General features: G+C 37.2%; 3 protein-coding genes and 1 long non-coding RNA gene across 4 annotated transcripts in view; 2 read left to right on the top strand and 2 right to left on the bottom strand.

The window, feature by feature from the left end:
* Positions 1-15902, top strand: part of LOC144440436 (hydroxylysine kinase-like) — a 204871-nt gene that overhangs the window by 81394 nt on the left and 107575 nt on the right. The gene's annotated exons all lie outside the window — the stretch shown is intronic.
* LOC144440411 (uncharacterized) lies at positions 5119-7265 on the bottom strand. Its single transcript, XM_078129783.1, has 3 exons — positions 7142-7265; positions 6801-7034; positions 5119-6660 (listed from the first exon to the last, which is right to left on the bottom strand). The coding sequence occupies exons 1-3, from the start codon at positions 7226-7228 to the stop codon at positions 5119-5121; spliced, it is 1863 nt and encodes a 620-aa protein (XP_077985909.1). The 5' UTR covers positions 7229-7265.
* Positions 10697-15386, bottom strand: LOC144439706 (uncharacterized). Its single transcript, XM_078128940.1, has 4 exons — positions 15338-15386; positions 12211-12870; positions 11719-11791; positions 10697-11157 (listed from the first exon to the last, which is right to left on the bottom strand). Exons 2-4 carry the CDS (start codon positions 12793-12795, stop codon positions 11072-11074), a joined length of 744 nt encoding a protein of 247 aa, XP_077985066.1. The 5' UTR covers positions 12796-12870; positions 15338-15386; the 3' UTR covers positions 10697-11071.
* Positions 13111-14895, top strand: LOC144439707 (uncharacterized). The gene is made up of 3 exons (XR_013481143.1): positions 13111-13455; positions 13578-13717; positions 13955-14895. It is a non-coding gene; the product is annotated as an uncharacterized LOC144439707 (long non-coding RNA).

Raw genomic sequence — 15902 nt, forward strand, 5'->3', positions numbered from 1 at the left:
AAAGGCCCGCTGTCATGGTCTCATGATTAATCGGCATCATGGCTGAAACAATATCAACTCTCGATCCAGAAATACTCACTGAAAATAATTTAATAGTTTCCAGAGACATCGAATTAGTGCATTGTACTGGATGCGACTTTACCATGCCCCTGGAAGAGGCAAGTGTTGATTTGTCGGATATACTTATGGAACATTTCACGTTTTCAACTGTATCCAAGAGGTGTTTCGCAGAAAGTTTGAATAGTGACGTGAGGAATATGACAAAAAGGATGGAATACATGAGTCGTGACATTGCAAAACCCCGTACTGCCTGGTACCGTCTTTACAGCCGTATGATTGCTTTTATCGCTAGACTATGTGATGGAAGACAGTCTGAAATGGTAATAACAAGGTTGGCAAAGGCAGTCGTGTATCTAATGAGTAGATTTGTCTTCCGTCGCAGGACAACAGCCCACATTTCAAGAAGAGAACTTTCTCACGAAATAGCCATGCATTTGGGAAGGATTGTACAAAGACAAGACTCTTTGGAACGGATGCGCACCCATTTTATCCGCATCATCCCTAACAACGAAGATCGCACGCTACTTATTGCTCAAGGAAAACATATCTTTCAAAGACTGACTGAAAACGAAAGTAATGAAAATTCTTCACATGGCAGCAGTAGGCAGTCGGCCAACGGAAACACTGACAATGGCAGTACATTAGAGAAATTCACTTGTAAAGTCTGCTTTTTTGGCACTGTGTCCTTAGTGGGAGTGAAATGTGGTCATTTAATTTGCACACATTGTTACGTTAAATTGAAAAAAGTTACGAAACATTCGAGATGCCCGTTTTGCAGATGTCATTTTGTAGCTCGTAAAATGTTTTTCAGTTAAGAAATAAATGAATACTGTTTTTTTAATCGTAATTCTCTGACTTATGTATAAATATACATTTATATGTATGTATGTATGTATGTATGTATGTATGTATGTATGTATGTGAGGGTGCGTATGACGGTTGTGTGACTGGTTTCATAGTGAAGATGGCTAAATTCATACGAAATGATTTGGCTAAATTGCAGACATTTCGGAGATATTTTTCCGCTTCACCAATCTGGTTTGCTAGATCTCCATATATGAGAGCATTTTTAATTATTACTGCAATGTATGCTGTGTGTGCTATGCTGTTCGCAAAATACTTTACCAAGGAGAGATGGGAGCTTTATGGTTGTCACAAAAATTATTACACAGTTGGTCTACAGCTTTGCAAGAATAAATCAAAGGGCATTGACCCCATTACAGTTAAGCTAATAGTTACGGGGGTGTTATCGCTTGTAATTAACATCTTGGCACCCATAACTGTTGAATATTTCCTTGGCAAGAGTCACCAAATTCAAGAGGATTTGTCTTTGTTTCGTCGACACGAAGAGATACTGAGAAACAGTCCCGGTTACACAGCAGACAAAATTGATTACACAGTGTTATTGAACTGTATGGGATACAACGATACAAACAAGATCAAGTTGGACACACCTCGCGAGGGACAGGAACGAATTACAAATCTACATTTGCTGAGACATTTATTTTCGTGTCTGTTGGTGGAACTATACATATTTTTTGTTACAAAGGGGAAATGTCAAGGAAGTATACTAACACTCATCGTATCATTTTTCGGAATAGTCTTACCGAGCATTGTAATTTGCTCTGTGTTGAAATTGGGTCAGTGGTTTCCATTGATGTTGATAATGAATTTCATCATGTTAATATGTCCCATGACAGCTATTCTAATATTCACACCGATGTTTATTTTCATGTCTTGCATATCGTCTGCAATTTACCTAGTATCACCGTGTAGCTGGATGCTTTTAGAAACCATTTTCCTCATTTTGTCCTGCAGAAGACAGGCGAAATATGAGATCGAACTGGTGAAAAAAGCAATTAGAAATTCGACTCTGTATCGTGTTAAAAGTAATATGGACACTGCTTTATTTCTTGCTGGTTACGAATCCCACATACCTTTTCCTATTCGGAAATGATTTTTAAATAAAAAACTCTGTAAATGGACTGTAAGCTTGTTCTTGTGCGTGACGCGTGCTTAATTTTACATCTACATGGCAATATATTTGTGTTGTCGTGCCTGACGACTTTGAATTGAAAGATATTATTAGTGGCGTCACGATACGTGCGTCGCGTGGCCTCTTTTCTCGTCACGTCGCATAGACATGTCAATCAAACAGTATTCGATTCTGCACTCGTACTCAGTGACTTTCGTAAATACCCCAGACATAACATTACCCCGACGCTTGATGACAACGAAACATTGTATCAAATGTATCTAGTTCACTCAAACGGGACGGGTCAACGCAATCGATAGTAAATAGCCCGGAAGATGTGCAGACATTCACAATGGGGCAGACATTGTTATTATTATTATTGTTGTTGTGGTGGTGGTGGTGGTGGGCAGTGTATTGAGAACTCAATACACAAGCGCTCGATGCATATCATTAGTTACTTGTCGAGTAGACACATCAACATACAACGAGTAATATATATTCCCATATTTGCTAATTACTGTAATTCTCTCATTTTTCTTTGCGTGGGGAAACGTGTGCAATTTCGGATTTTGTTCACGAAAATTAGACGTTATGTGATTTTGTTGTAAGACGTACGTAAACGTAACGTTTTTTTATTTGTTGTCACGAGAACACATTACACGATACAATATCACTGACACGTCGTGTCATCAACAAAAATTGGCACGTTAAGTGATTGGTTGTGCTCCAAAGAAAAAGTATGAAGTCACTACTTAGTTTTGTATATCTCTTTCCTGATTGGTTCTTCACGAGCCAAGTGGTGACGTCACTAGAATCGAACACAGGACAGCTTTTCACCGCGTGATCAGACATTCTTTCGCGTAAGCAAAATGATATGAACTCTGTTTACATGCTAGTAATAGTATGGGGTAAAGTGTCATTTTGGTTAACTAGTCTACATCTTTTTATCTACGTCGTCATCTGGCAACCAAACAAACCAAACGTTCACGATCCACGTCAAGATAAATATGAGGTCACGATAAATCTATATATTTTTGTATTTTTTAACCAAACGTTCACACCAATCCACGTCAAGAAAAATACGACGTCATGATGAATCTATATATTTTACGTGACGGTCACACAAGAGAAAAGGGACGGGCGTATCTTAGTTACACACTAAGTGTGAACCTCATAGGAAACAACCATAGTTACTTTCCTGGCAAATCTACCTACAGTGTTGCAATTTACAATTATGCAAATATCTCATGAAAAAGGCGCATGCAAATTAATGTTGCTAAAAAGCTTGAGTTTTGTCACGCGGGCACTTGAAAGCAATTACCAAAACCACAAATATAAACAACGTGTTTAGCGTCTAGTATGAGTTTTTCCAATGGATATGCTATTTCATTCTAACGGGAAAAATCGACTATAGCCTCGGAGACGATCGTGGACCAAGCAATCAGGCAAGAAAAATACAAAAGTATGTATTGACGTCATAGTTTTACTTCTCATACAACCAATCAGAGACGTGTCAATCTCTCCCATGACAGGTAAACACGGCATCGTTCCTGCCGAAGGCTATCACGGTTTTCGTGCTCAGTGTTACCCCCCCCCCCCCCCGTCCGACATGATTTTAGAGAATAAACATTTTTCCGGTTGTAAATATGTGATTGGATTTGAGTTCAACTTCAACTAGTCTACATCATTATCTACGTCTCTTAAAATTCTGTGTTTCTTTTTAGTTTAACATGGCTAACTACTACTATAGAACTAGGTCGCTTTCTGACTAAGGATTAGAAGCAAGTGACATGTACTCAATTGAAAGTGTCGATTATCACAGTCTTTATAGTATGGGTATTCTTTCTACTCTATGACGATGTTCTTGAATATGCGCCGCGAACTCTCAAGTATCAGACAAGGTAAAGCGTGCCATGCTATTATTCAGTGTTTTAAATTCAGGGTTTTTTTTGGTTTTTTTTTAGCCCTTGTGTTATTTCTTCAGTTATTTGAATTAGGTACTCTTCTTAGCCGGCCGTATCGTCGTCATTTCGCAACCAAAAGTTCACGACCTACGTAAGGAAAAATACTGCGATGTCACGATAAATCTATATATTTTACGTGACGGTCTCTCATTGGTTGTGTATCGTTCTCTCTAATAGTTGTTGGGGTGATTTATTTGTATTCTGTGTTCTGTGTTTATTTTTGATCATTTGACAATAAGGTCAAATTCTGTAAAAGAATAAGGTTAAAGGGTAAGGGGAGGGTAATCATTGAAATGTAGTGTTACGGATGAGAAATCATCCGTGGTAGGTACAAAAATGGTAAACTACAGTATTTAATTAAATGGGAAGGTTATTCATCAGAGTTCAATAGTTGGGAACCTGTTGAAAACTTGAATCAATTGGCACTAAACATTCTCAAGGACCATCCTGTTTTTATATCAGGTTCACGAACTTATAAACGTCATTTTTAGGTATACATTTAAGGTCACTCAAAAACAATGACACAGTAAACCACCTCTTTGATCACTGCAGTCCTTTACAACAAATATTATCATATAGCATGTATAAATTTCTTATGTTTGGTGATCAAATATCAAAACTAGCCAAACGTGATCACGTCATTGTTCTTCCAACTGTCTGTAATCAGTCATTATTTGACACTGTTGATCTTTTAATAACTTAATGTTTTCATCTTAGAAGAATACTATTCGCGAAATGCAAACATTTGTTCTAACTATTAATTCATGACAGCTGAGAGTTCACGGTGACCTGGCAAAAAATCAAAACTTAGCGAATATCAAAAAGTTGTATTCTCTCATCCGTAACACTAGCAGTTGCTGTCACCAGGTAGTAATTGACTTCTGTTGATTAGTCGTCGAACTTCAGCCAGCACCAACCAAAAATAAAATTGAACGATGTCTCCAATGGTTCGGTGATTCAGATATCGGGGAGGGGAATCTATAGTATGTAGGGGGGGGGGGATTTGGTGAGAAAAGGACAACTATTTATGTAGCAAAATACACTTGTTCACAATGCAAACGAAATATACACACATAACATGACAGTCTAGTTCAATTCAAATTGTATTTTTTATTGTTATTACGAACACTTTCTATTGTGATGACGCATTAAAAATTGAACTTCCTTTTTGATACAACTCATATGATTTTCCATTTGCAACATCTTATTGTGCATGGTTTCAAGTTGTTCACGGAGATCTCTATTTTCGGCTTTTAGTGACTCAATTTCCGCTTCTTTTTCGACAAGTAAACTTTCCAGTCTCAACACGATTTCTTTGACATTTTCTCTGTTCTCAGCCGTGATTCGTTGTAATTGTTCATCCTTTTCACGTAGTGAAATGGCTTGTTTCGAAATTGTCTCGGCCATTCCTTTAATGGCTTGTCCGAGGACAGGCGCATTTGAACCAATTTCATTTAAGGCTGTAATAATGTTGTCGCTAGTATATCTTGTTAAACGTTGGTCGGTATGTAGGCGAATCGCTCTTTCGATCTCTGTCATTTCTTTGCCCAAATCCATAATGCGCTGTTCGTTTGAAGAAACCAATTTTCTCGACGTTTTGGTTGTGATTTCGTTGAGTATCTTAGTCACACTAAACAAATGAGCTTTGTTAAATTGTGTAGGTAAGATTTTACACAATGCAGTTGTAAAATGTCCGACAACTGAGAAACCAAATTTTTCATATTGGTCTTCAAAGTTTTGGTGAACATCAATGAGTTGTCGTCGCTTCGGTTTAATGAACGTCGAAACATTCGTTGAAACTTCGAAAGAGCTGGCTGTGTCATTGGTGGCCATTTCGGACGAGCAGATAAATTTTCTGCCGGCCCTCTCTTTGACGAAATACACTCTGCCGTTGACTCCATTCTCAAAATTCTGGTAATGATTCGATGCCCCGGATAAATTCCTTTTGTCAGGTGCGACTTCGAAGGAAAACGCCTCTCGATCTAATTGCTTTTGCAATTTGAACCAGTATATCACACCGAAATAGTCATTTCCGTTGTGTTGCAAACGATACATCTTGGCTTTGAAATTCTCGCGTTCTCTGTCAGTGAAAAAATCGCTGTCTTCATACTTAAACAGTAAGACTATACCCAATTGCAATGCAACGAAATGTTTTCCGTTTGGCTGTGATGCACTGGAAATGTCAGCCAGGGGTAGTTGGGATGGATCCTTGTCTAAAAAGTGACCGACTGGAGAGCTGTTTCGAATACAAGATAAAACAGTTTCTTCTTCTTGACTTCTTTTCAAATATTTCGACATGTCCGATCTTTGATTTTCCGTCATGAAAGATAGGTTGTGATTGTGAATTTGAACTTCAAGCAGATGCCAGGCTTCCCTTGGGCTGCATACAGTGAACCGTCCGTCCGTACATTTCAGAAGACAAGGAATGTCGTTACTTTGTCTAGTTGTTCGAAACATTTCAATCTTTTGAACAGCTAACTCTAGGCTTAATTTGGCATCACCGTATAGCTTCAATAAACTGTCAAAGTTACCAGTAATTTCAGCAGTTGGGAGTTCCATATTGTCGGTCCCATAACTAGGGGGTTGGTCCTCGCGTAGGAGATTATCCATAGACGAACCATCAGACACCATAGATAATCCACTTGCACATGTAGGTATGCCCTAAAGTGTAAATAAATATATAATTTAAAATTAATTGAGGTATGCTGTCATTTTTTTACAAATGTAAACTGATGCACACCCATATAACAATAATATCAATAGTGACAAAACAAAAAGTAAGTAAACTATACTAAACTTACCACGGCATTTACGATGTTTTCGAGAAGGTCAACATTATTCGATTCTTCTGAGTCCATACGAGTTAATTCATGTCCAGCTATTTCTTGTCTCATCGAAGAATCCCCTTGTTCGAAAACACCATTTGTTTGGGCATTGTTCATGGAATCACCGACAAGATTACTCACAAAGGAATCATCGATGAGATTGAAAGCGTCTGATATTTTATCCATTTCACTGGCACTTGGCTGCATGCCCTGCAATGTAAAAAAAAATAATTAAATAAAAACAAATCAGTTAACATGTGCTGTTCAAAATTGATAGAACGTTTTTTGTTTATATCAACGCATAAAAATAATCTTACCAGTCTATTCACAATGTCTTCAATAGTTGTAGAAAAATCAGTGTCAAGATCTGCAGTGTCCATAGGAATTATTTCTTCAGGATTCATCGTTACACGATTGTATATCACCTAAGCAAGTTCCTAACGGAATGGCAAATGTTCAAACACAGCTCCCTCTTATATAGACGATTAATGTAAAAAAAATGACGTCACGAAATTACTAATTTCAAGAGATTTCACGAAAGTTTGCTTTTGTATCATTTTGAGACGTGAATTTTTCAAGTTACGTGGTTTAAAATCAAATGACTACGTTATGTTAAAAATATGACGTCACGAAATTACTAATTTCAAGAGATTTCACGAAAGTTTGCTTTTGTATCATTTTGAGACGTGAATTTTTCAAGTTACGTGGTTTAAAATCAAATGACTACGTTATGTTAAAAATATGACGTCACGAAATTCGTGAAATGTTTTTGTATCATTTTGAGACGTGAATTTTTCACATGAAATTAGTAATTTCACGAAGTTTGACGAAAGTTCACTTTTGTATCATGTTGAGACATGACTTTTTCAAGTTACGTGGTGTCAAAATTTCAGGGCTCGAAATTAGCCGTAGTCCGAGGCTCTCGTCAATGCTTAGCGGAGGAGACATATCATAGATACAATAATGTTTATAGATAGTATTAGGAACAGATAAGATTTGAGGGACGTGCCTTGGCACAAACCATTTCTCTCTAGGGTTGGGTCATAGCATGTTATTTTTTAATTTAAGGGAAACGGAAATGGATGGTAACCGTGTGTATTTTTTATCGTATGACGTTTACCTTTTACAAAGTAAATAATAACAAATAGCATAAATGCTCAGATTTGAGACATTTGTGTTATAAGTTTGACAAGCAACCCACACACCCGAAATGGAATGAGCCACTAATCATTACACTGAGCCACTCACTAATCATAACACTGAACCCATGAGCGATGGCCCTCACTGGACTTCTTGGGAGACAAGTGTTTATATGCTTAAAGAACTATCCAGTATAAATAAAGATTATTATTATTATTATTATTATTACATATAAGTGGTTTATTTACCCAAGCGTATAAAATGATTACAAAATAATGGTAACAAAAATCAAAAGAGAGAATGGTGAAACTCTATACCTCACACCGTTATCATTGAAATAAAATACATCGAAATATACACGACGTGAGTTCAAACACTAAGTAAAATCTCTAGTCACAACAAAATTACAGTCATTGACCACCAATAAATCCTGTACATGTGTTCAACCTGATACATATAGTCTAGTGATGGACTAATCCTACATGTACTTGAATACTAAGTAAAGTCGTGGCTTCCTTCTCCGAAACGCATGCACAGCCTGAGTGACGAACAGATTGACAAAATACAGTTTTAATGTATGTCTGTACAATTTGATCATGATGAATACATACATAAATTCATTGGGAGGATATATGGTACATACATCTAGTAAAACAACAAGTGAACATGATTTAGGGTTACTCATCAATGGGGACATTGAAGAATATGTGAAGCATACAGACGCATATAGGGATGTACCATCGATGCATCGCATCGCCTTTTAATGGCACTGTTTAGACTGTCGACAGTCCTTCGTGCCTTTTTGCTACATTTTGTCTAAAACTAAAGTAAGTCGTTGCCTTGCTCCGACTAAAAAACAAAACAAAAACCCTATTGTTTCTAAAAACGTATTATTTTAGGACAGGTCAAATGTTTGCATAATATGAATGTCATTAATTTCATGAAAAAAACTCAGGTGTTATCAGAAGGTTTATTACTTAATGTTTTGTTTATGCATAAATTATTAAATGCTGAAAAAAAGAATGACTACCAAATCTTCCCTGTTGACTACCAGTTTTAAAAAGTGGTAGTCAAAGTGACTACCAACTAAAAAAGTTAATTTCGAGCCCTGCAAATGAAATCACTACCACACATCTTGCCATTACATTGATCGCATGTATATTTACGGGACAATATTAGATACATGTCGAAAGTTTAACATGCTCTCATGTTTCCAGAAAAAAATATCGCCAAATTCCTCAAAAAGTACGAAGATATATTCAGCTTTGCACACGACTTTGAATACGATAAATTAAGAAGGAAAAATAGACCGGTATTACGAGTGTTCGTTAACGACAACACTTCTCTTTGTACGTGGGGTGAAAGTACCTGCCACTTGTACCATAATATTCTTGCCTTTACAAAAGATTGCAAGCGTAAAAAGTTCTTCAAATGGGTATCATTTTGTGAAGTTTTTATCCACGCGATTCAAAACACGGAACGATACCATCTAAACGAATATTGGATTTTCAAATTACAGAAAGATGCCGCCATCAAACGCATATTACAATTGCATGAAAATCTATTCGTCTATTATCATTGTTGACGATTTTATCGTAAACCTGACTGCTGTTCAAGACAGGCGTGGATGAATTTTTAGACGTGATAACAATGTATCCACTCACGTCACGTCACCGGTATTTTTACTCGGACATGCACGCGTATATGTGTATGCAACGAGCTGGGATCCGTACGCAACGAGCTCGTTGAAAATTAGATGACTCGAAATGTCGCTAATAGTTACGATGTATATGCGATGCGTGTGTTTTGTAATGGAACAAAATAAATAAATATAAATTAAAACTCTACTCTAAGAAAAATAAAGTTTTTTATATCTTTTTTTTTTTCCTTTCGTCATTCGAAATTCAGCAAATAAATGCAATTTTGATATTTGTATTTACATTGTTTGTCGTCTAGAATTAAAGTCGCGGTATGGTTTTCGTTGCAACACTGTCAGAAGTATCAATGACAGGCCAACAAAGTCTGTGATTGGTTGTCTTGAACGAAAAAATGTGACGTCACTACATGCTTTTGTATACCTGTCGCCTGATTGGTTGTTTAGATAAAACCCTGCATGCACCTACATCAGCGGGGCCGTGTGTTGTTTTTGTAACAATGTTTGTCAGTTTATTTAGTGATAAGCTTAGAAGTAGACTTTTTTCGGCACCTTCAAAGGCAGTTTTCATTTGTCATTTTACACCACTGATAAAAGACGTTGTGGTCACAGGCCTTTCTATACAAGTCCTGCAATGCCAGTATTTGTTAGCTCCTCAAAACATGCACACATGGTGGAAAATATCGTTCATGACTCCAAAGCGATTGCTATCATTAAAATTCCACACTCACATTATATTTTTCAAACTGTTCTTGCTTATTAGCAGGTCTCATATCCTCTTGACTTCCACTTAGTTTAGACATGATATAAGACATATTGTTTTGAGCAATTCTCTACCTTCCATCTCAGTATAGCGACCCTCTCCCCGCATCATGAGTATCGCAACACCTCAATCAATATGTCTCCCGTGGCCTAATATACATGCACATGCAGGTCTCATGTCAATGCACCGCCGACTTCTCTGTTCACACAGTCATTCATTCAAGCACTGAACAGACACTGGGTGTTCATAGAGAGGTTATTTTGGAACGATTAATTCAAACTTTATTCAGAGTAATGTATATAAATATTACCTGCTTGACACTACATTCGCCCAAAATTACAATATAGTCAACTAAGCAACAAAGTAGCCAGAGAGCAAACATATCAAATCCCTATACACTGAATAAAACATTGATCCATGCCAGGGGTAATAATTGTGAGTGTTCTCAGGAGGAAGGACGCATTATAAATTCGCATTGTTATATCATTTGTATTATTTTATTCCACAATGCCATATCAATTTGAACGGCTAACAGAGAGTCACAGTTGACAAATTCACCATAAAAGCAAAATATGTTTACAAGTTGGTTGGTCGACAAGGCAGTAAAACCTGAAGAGGTCACATGCGTTAGTACGTAGGTGTGTCGCGTCGTCATGAAGGGTGAAAACAACAGCTGCTAGATAGACATTTTCAGCTCGTAAATTTGCGCCCAAACAAATCTGCCATCTCTTCACATTCCTGATTCAGGACTTCTCTTTTGACTTCTAGAAAGCTTCCTGCAATTTTTTTTAAATAAAAAGTTTTTTTATGATTATATAGAGAAAGATTGAGGTGTAGGGTACAAACTCGAACGAAATACACTACCAAATGGTTGGTCAGGAGTATCGAATGACTAAAAATTCTTAAAATTACCTCGTGAATGGCAAACAATGTATTTGACTTTTTAAGTACATATTTAAGTACATATCGTGACCTCGTTCCATCAGTTGTGTTTTAGTTGTGCAATGTTACTTTTTACATGTACACCGGTTTCACTAACATAATCCATTTCTATAGAGCCAGTCACTGGTCCTTTCAGGGGTACACACAAGACAGACACTAGGCCGAATCTTTGCTGTTAAAGTAAACGAAGCAATCAACAATAACGAATTGTTACAGAACTAACCACAATGCACACAAGTCATATAAGGTCAATTTTGTCATGAAACACGTATGATAAACGTATTGTACAAAAGAATTATTTTGTACTCGAATATTAACTTGTTGGTGGTGCCAATCAAACTTAGTGTGGTTTGGTATGAATTTCAGAAAGTAATTAACAGTCTAGAGTCACCTACCTACGTTATCTGCACCACTGTTCTTGCCAGCACAATATGTGTCAGTTTTGCCAAGCTCATCTAAGTATGCCAGCTGTTAATAAGTAAAACGGAAATTCTGGTGTATATATATATATATATTGTGAAAATATTTTATAGTAAAAAAATCGTTCTTAAGCACGGGGACATTTTACAAGTGGTAGTTTCTCTGGGCCGGTCGTTTTTAGGTATATATCACTATCACACATCTTCACAGCATGCTATCGACATAGAATGGACACTCCAACGACTTGTTTAAATGCTGATGTGAATATTATAACATACAACCCAAAACTAGAATGGATATATGGACACAAAACATCTTTGGTGAACGGTGTTGCAAATCTAACTTTGCTTTATAAATTATATGCACTCGTTGATGTCGTTGATTTTTTTTTGTTTCTGTGTGTGTGTGTGTGTGTGTGTGTTTAAATTTCCAACATGCCTACTTTGTTATGACTTGTACATAGTTACCTCGTCATCATACGTGCCAAATCCTGCACACGGAAGACTCTTTGTTTGGTCACGATGGCCATAATAATCGTAGAATGACTCCTCGGTGTTTGGGCCATTCTTTAAGTAGTTACAGAAGTTGTCTCCAACCAAGTACAATAATGAATCGTCGGCTTTATACACTTTACCATCGTCGTCAAGCATAATAAAAGTGTCCGACCCTAGTTCGTCTAAATATCCAACCATGTAAAGTTTCTTCCCCGTATAAACCATTTCAAACTCCCACTTTATGGATTCTAGTGTTCCTCTGAAACCTGGATGTATGATTAAGTCCGATTTCCCAACACCTACGAACTCATTATGTCCACAACGTTCTGTGATAATTTTTCTGAAATTTTCAGCTGACCCCACCGTTTGTGATAACTGGTCACAAAATATGGACAAGTCTGCATTTTGAATACTACGCCGAGGGGGGAACTCTGTGGTTTCATCGGACTCAGAGTCGCTGTTCCCAGTTGACTCGTAAGAACAGCTTCGGTGTGGTATCCGTGGATCCATAGATACGCTTCCATTGCCACGCGTACGTTTATCACAATCGACGGCCATATTTAGATTTTGCCTTCACAGACGGCAAATATGTTGCTACGTGGTTTGTTTTTACTTCTTTATTCCGGCAGAGTGCTGTATAAAAATGAAGTTTATCAGAGTTAGGATGAAAACAGTCACGGCAACCAACATTAGATAAATGCAGGAAATGTTCCATGTCACCGAATAAGAAACATTGTATCTATTCACGTCATATGATTTGTGTTGTGGCGCCTTCCTGTACATGATAAACAAGTAACCCACGTCGTGGTCAATAAAAACCCAGACATATTAATCAAAGTATATTCGACTATTCCATTTCGTTTATACGTGTGTGTTCGTGTGCTATACATGTCTAGCTCGCCTCATAAACATAGCCATCGCTAGTACATTGGACACCTTGACATTGACATGCCACCCTGTATGACAATACTCTCTTCCTATAATATGAGCGTGCACCAAGACTCAGTCATAGTTATGGAGGAGCGTTGTATACGTAGACAACTGTACAACGTGACGTCGCCAAAAAATGTCTCCTACAAAATAGCATAGCCGGATTTTCCTGGGCGTGAAGATACTAAGAATATGACTTCAGTCGCTTCTTCATTGATACTTGGGTGTTGTAGTCCTCATTTCCATGCAGGATTCACGTCTAAGGAAAACATCATTTCCTATACAAAGGTGAGCTAACTATCACCGTCGGTTTATCATCACCCCAACCCCCTTCATCTTCTTACCAAACAGTCACTTGTGTTGTCATATAACATGACATTTACCTGTTTATGTATTTATTTTAATTTCAGTGTTGCACGCATCATGGACTGATTGCTCAAGCAAGGTTACCGCTAAATACCTCTCCAATTTACGTAGCGTTCCCTCTTCCGATTGCTGAAAGCTGTGTGGACTTTGACGAGACCGTTAAAACTTGGCCAATAACTAAAAGGTATGCATTTTCATTCCAAATTTCCAATGCAATTGACTCGTGTGTTTGATTTGATTTTTTTTTTTTTTGGGGGGGGGGAGGGAATACTTCACCTTTCAAATTGTTCCTGCCTTAATAATGGCAAAATGGCTGACATGTAGATTTTTTAAAATTATTTCTTCAAGTGTCATCGTCGTATGGATTTTTAATAATTCTCTCTCTCTCTCTCTCTCTCTCTCTCTCTCTCTTTTATTTCAGTGTCACGAGCATTTTCGTTCCCGTTAACTGCCAACAAATGTAAGAACCGTTTCATATGGTCCCAATGTCATGTCGTCCTCTTCTGCCTGATAATAACACTACCGCCGGTGTGGATCCAAGCCTTTCCAGATGTGACATATTCAAGACAACAGGTGACTACGATACGGTATCTTGTTTGAAACACGAACACTATGAAACTTCGCCGTAATAAAGAACTCTTTATGTTTATCTGTATTTTCAAGACATTGCTGACCTCTTAAAAAAATCGTGGACATTGTTTTGTGAAAATATAATAGAAACATTACGGGTGTTTTGATGAAAGTTCACTGTGTTTCAATACTTAAACGTTTTAGTTAACTCTTTGCCTAAACAGATGATGTGTAAAAACAATTTTATTGTTATTTTCTTGCTAGTTATATCTCGCTGTATATTTTCCAAAGAAATTTCGAGTTTCGGAAGACTTCTTGAGTGCGACAGGTATTCTGTGTCATACAAGTTTAACGGGACTTGGCTTCCAGAGGAGAAAGTATTCCAGTGTAGTTTTTTACACGTGGGTTACAAATGTCGTTGTAACTACGAACGTCCTTGCTTAAAAGCAGAAAGGTTTATTAAACCGTTCCATAACCGTGCTAATGCTAAATGGATAAATTTTCAAACTTCTTACAGACGATGTGAGTGTTTGTGTAAAAACAACAAACTGATTGGCCGTTGGCATTGTCACAGAGATCTCCACACTGTTCTTAGCAAAGTTCTCAAGCAACGCTGTACAGTACACAGGCCTTATTGTCCATCCAGACTTCGAGGTGATCTCTAGCGTTTTCATCGATGATCCCTTTCATTGTATAATAAATGTTAGGTCGATCGCGTAAAAGTTCTCCATATATAGTATCGCATGACGGATTTTGTTATTTAACTATCAAATGCAAAATCATGTAATAGCATTGGGATACACAAATTAAAGTTTCACTTTTAGTTCTAAATATCTTGCATGTCTGTGTTATTGGTGATGTTTGGTGGTGTCTGTCTATGTGTGTGTGTACACAGTGGAAGAGATTAAACACTTTAATCGACACATTCCCATCCCATCCCATCTCATCTCCATTTTTTTTCTTCCCCTGGCAATAAGTTGAAAAGTGTACATTTTTTCCCAAACCCAAACATTGTACACCAGTCCAGACAAATATATGTATATATATTTATAACTGACGATGTGAGGGTGATTGTGTGTATATATTAACATTGTGATGTTTTCCTTACTTAAACATGTCTTCACAAGATGAGTATGTTTTTGAGCGAAAATTAGAACACCAAGTTACAGCAATGTTGAAATCTTTGAATGCGTTTTGCTACCTATTAGAAAAGGATAACGATTATTCCAAATACCTCGTGTTCACAAACTTTCCGAAAAACACTCGTGTCAATTGTCAACTTGTCTTCCAAAGCATAAAATGAAATAGTTGGACAGTAACTTTTTGGCGCCAAAACACAATGTTCGTTGAACAGCGCCATCACACGGCGTAGCCCGTTTTTTTCTTTTGTTTACGTGCAAATAAACCAACGAATTTATTAACAGACCCCATGTGTTACATTCTTCATTCTCACATTTCGACATCAAGTTATCAAGTTCTTCTCATCCAAATACGAATCATATTAAATGCATACTTGAGATTGTGTGATTAGAATACTGGTCAAATTTATTCATACAAATTCCAAGATTTTTCTTTTCTTATACAAGTCAAATTGAAACAATATACATTGTACTAATTCTTTTATACATATTTTATACACATAAAAATTGCAAATACATCGAGCTCTTAACTGTAGAACATTTTGCAAGGTACGAATATTTTCCTACAAAACGGACAGTTTATCTCTTTCTCTGTCGTACTCAGATTGGTGTAACAGTGCGTACACACGAGATGGCCACACTTGACCCCTACTACCGAAA

The sequence above is a fragment of the Glandiceps talaboti genome, chromosome 9 (genome assembly GCF_964340395.1).
Source record: "Glandiceps talaboti chromosome 9, keGlaTala1.1, whole genome shotgun sequence".
In the NCBI taxonomy this organism is placed as follows: Eukaryota; Metazoa; Hemichordata; class Enteropneusta; family Spengelidae; genus Glandiceps; species Glandiceps talaboti.

Excerpts from the sequence above, each read along its gene's own strand:
- LOC144440411 (XM_078129783.1), bottom strand. The coding sequence starts at position 7,228 with ATGAATCCTGAAGAAATAATTCCTATGGACACTGCAGATCTTGACACT. Across the intron at positions 7,035-7,141 it reads AAGACATTGTGAATAGACTG|GGCATGCAGCCAAGTGCCAG; the intron begins GTAAGATTATTT and ends TTTACATTGCAG. Across the intron at positions 6,661-6,800 it reads AAAACATCGTAAATGCCGTG|GGCATACCTACATGTGCAAG; the intron begins GTAAGTTTAGTA and ends TTTACACTTTAG.
- LOC144439706 (XM_078128940.1), bottom strand. The coding sequence starts at position 12,795 with ATGGCCGTCGATTGTGATAAACGTACGCGTGGCAATGGAAGCGTATCT. Across the intron at positions 11,792-12,210 it reads TTGGCACGTATGATGACGAG|CTGGCATACTTAGATGAGCT; the intron begins GTAACTATGTAC and ends ACTTATTAACAG. Across the intron at positions 11,158-11,718 it reads CAGTGGTGCAGATAACGTAG|GAAGCTTTCTAGAAGTCAAA; the intron begins GTAGGTGACTCT and ends AAAAAATTGCAG.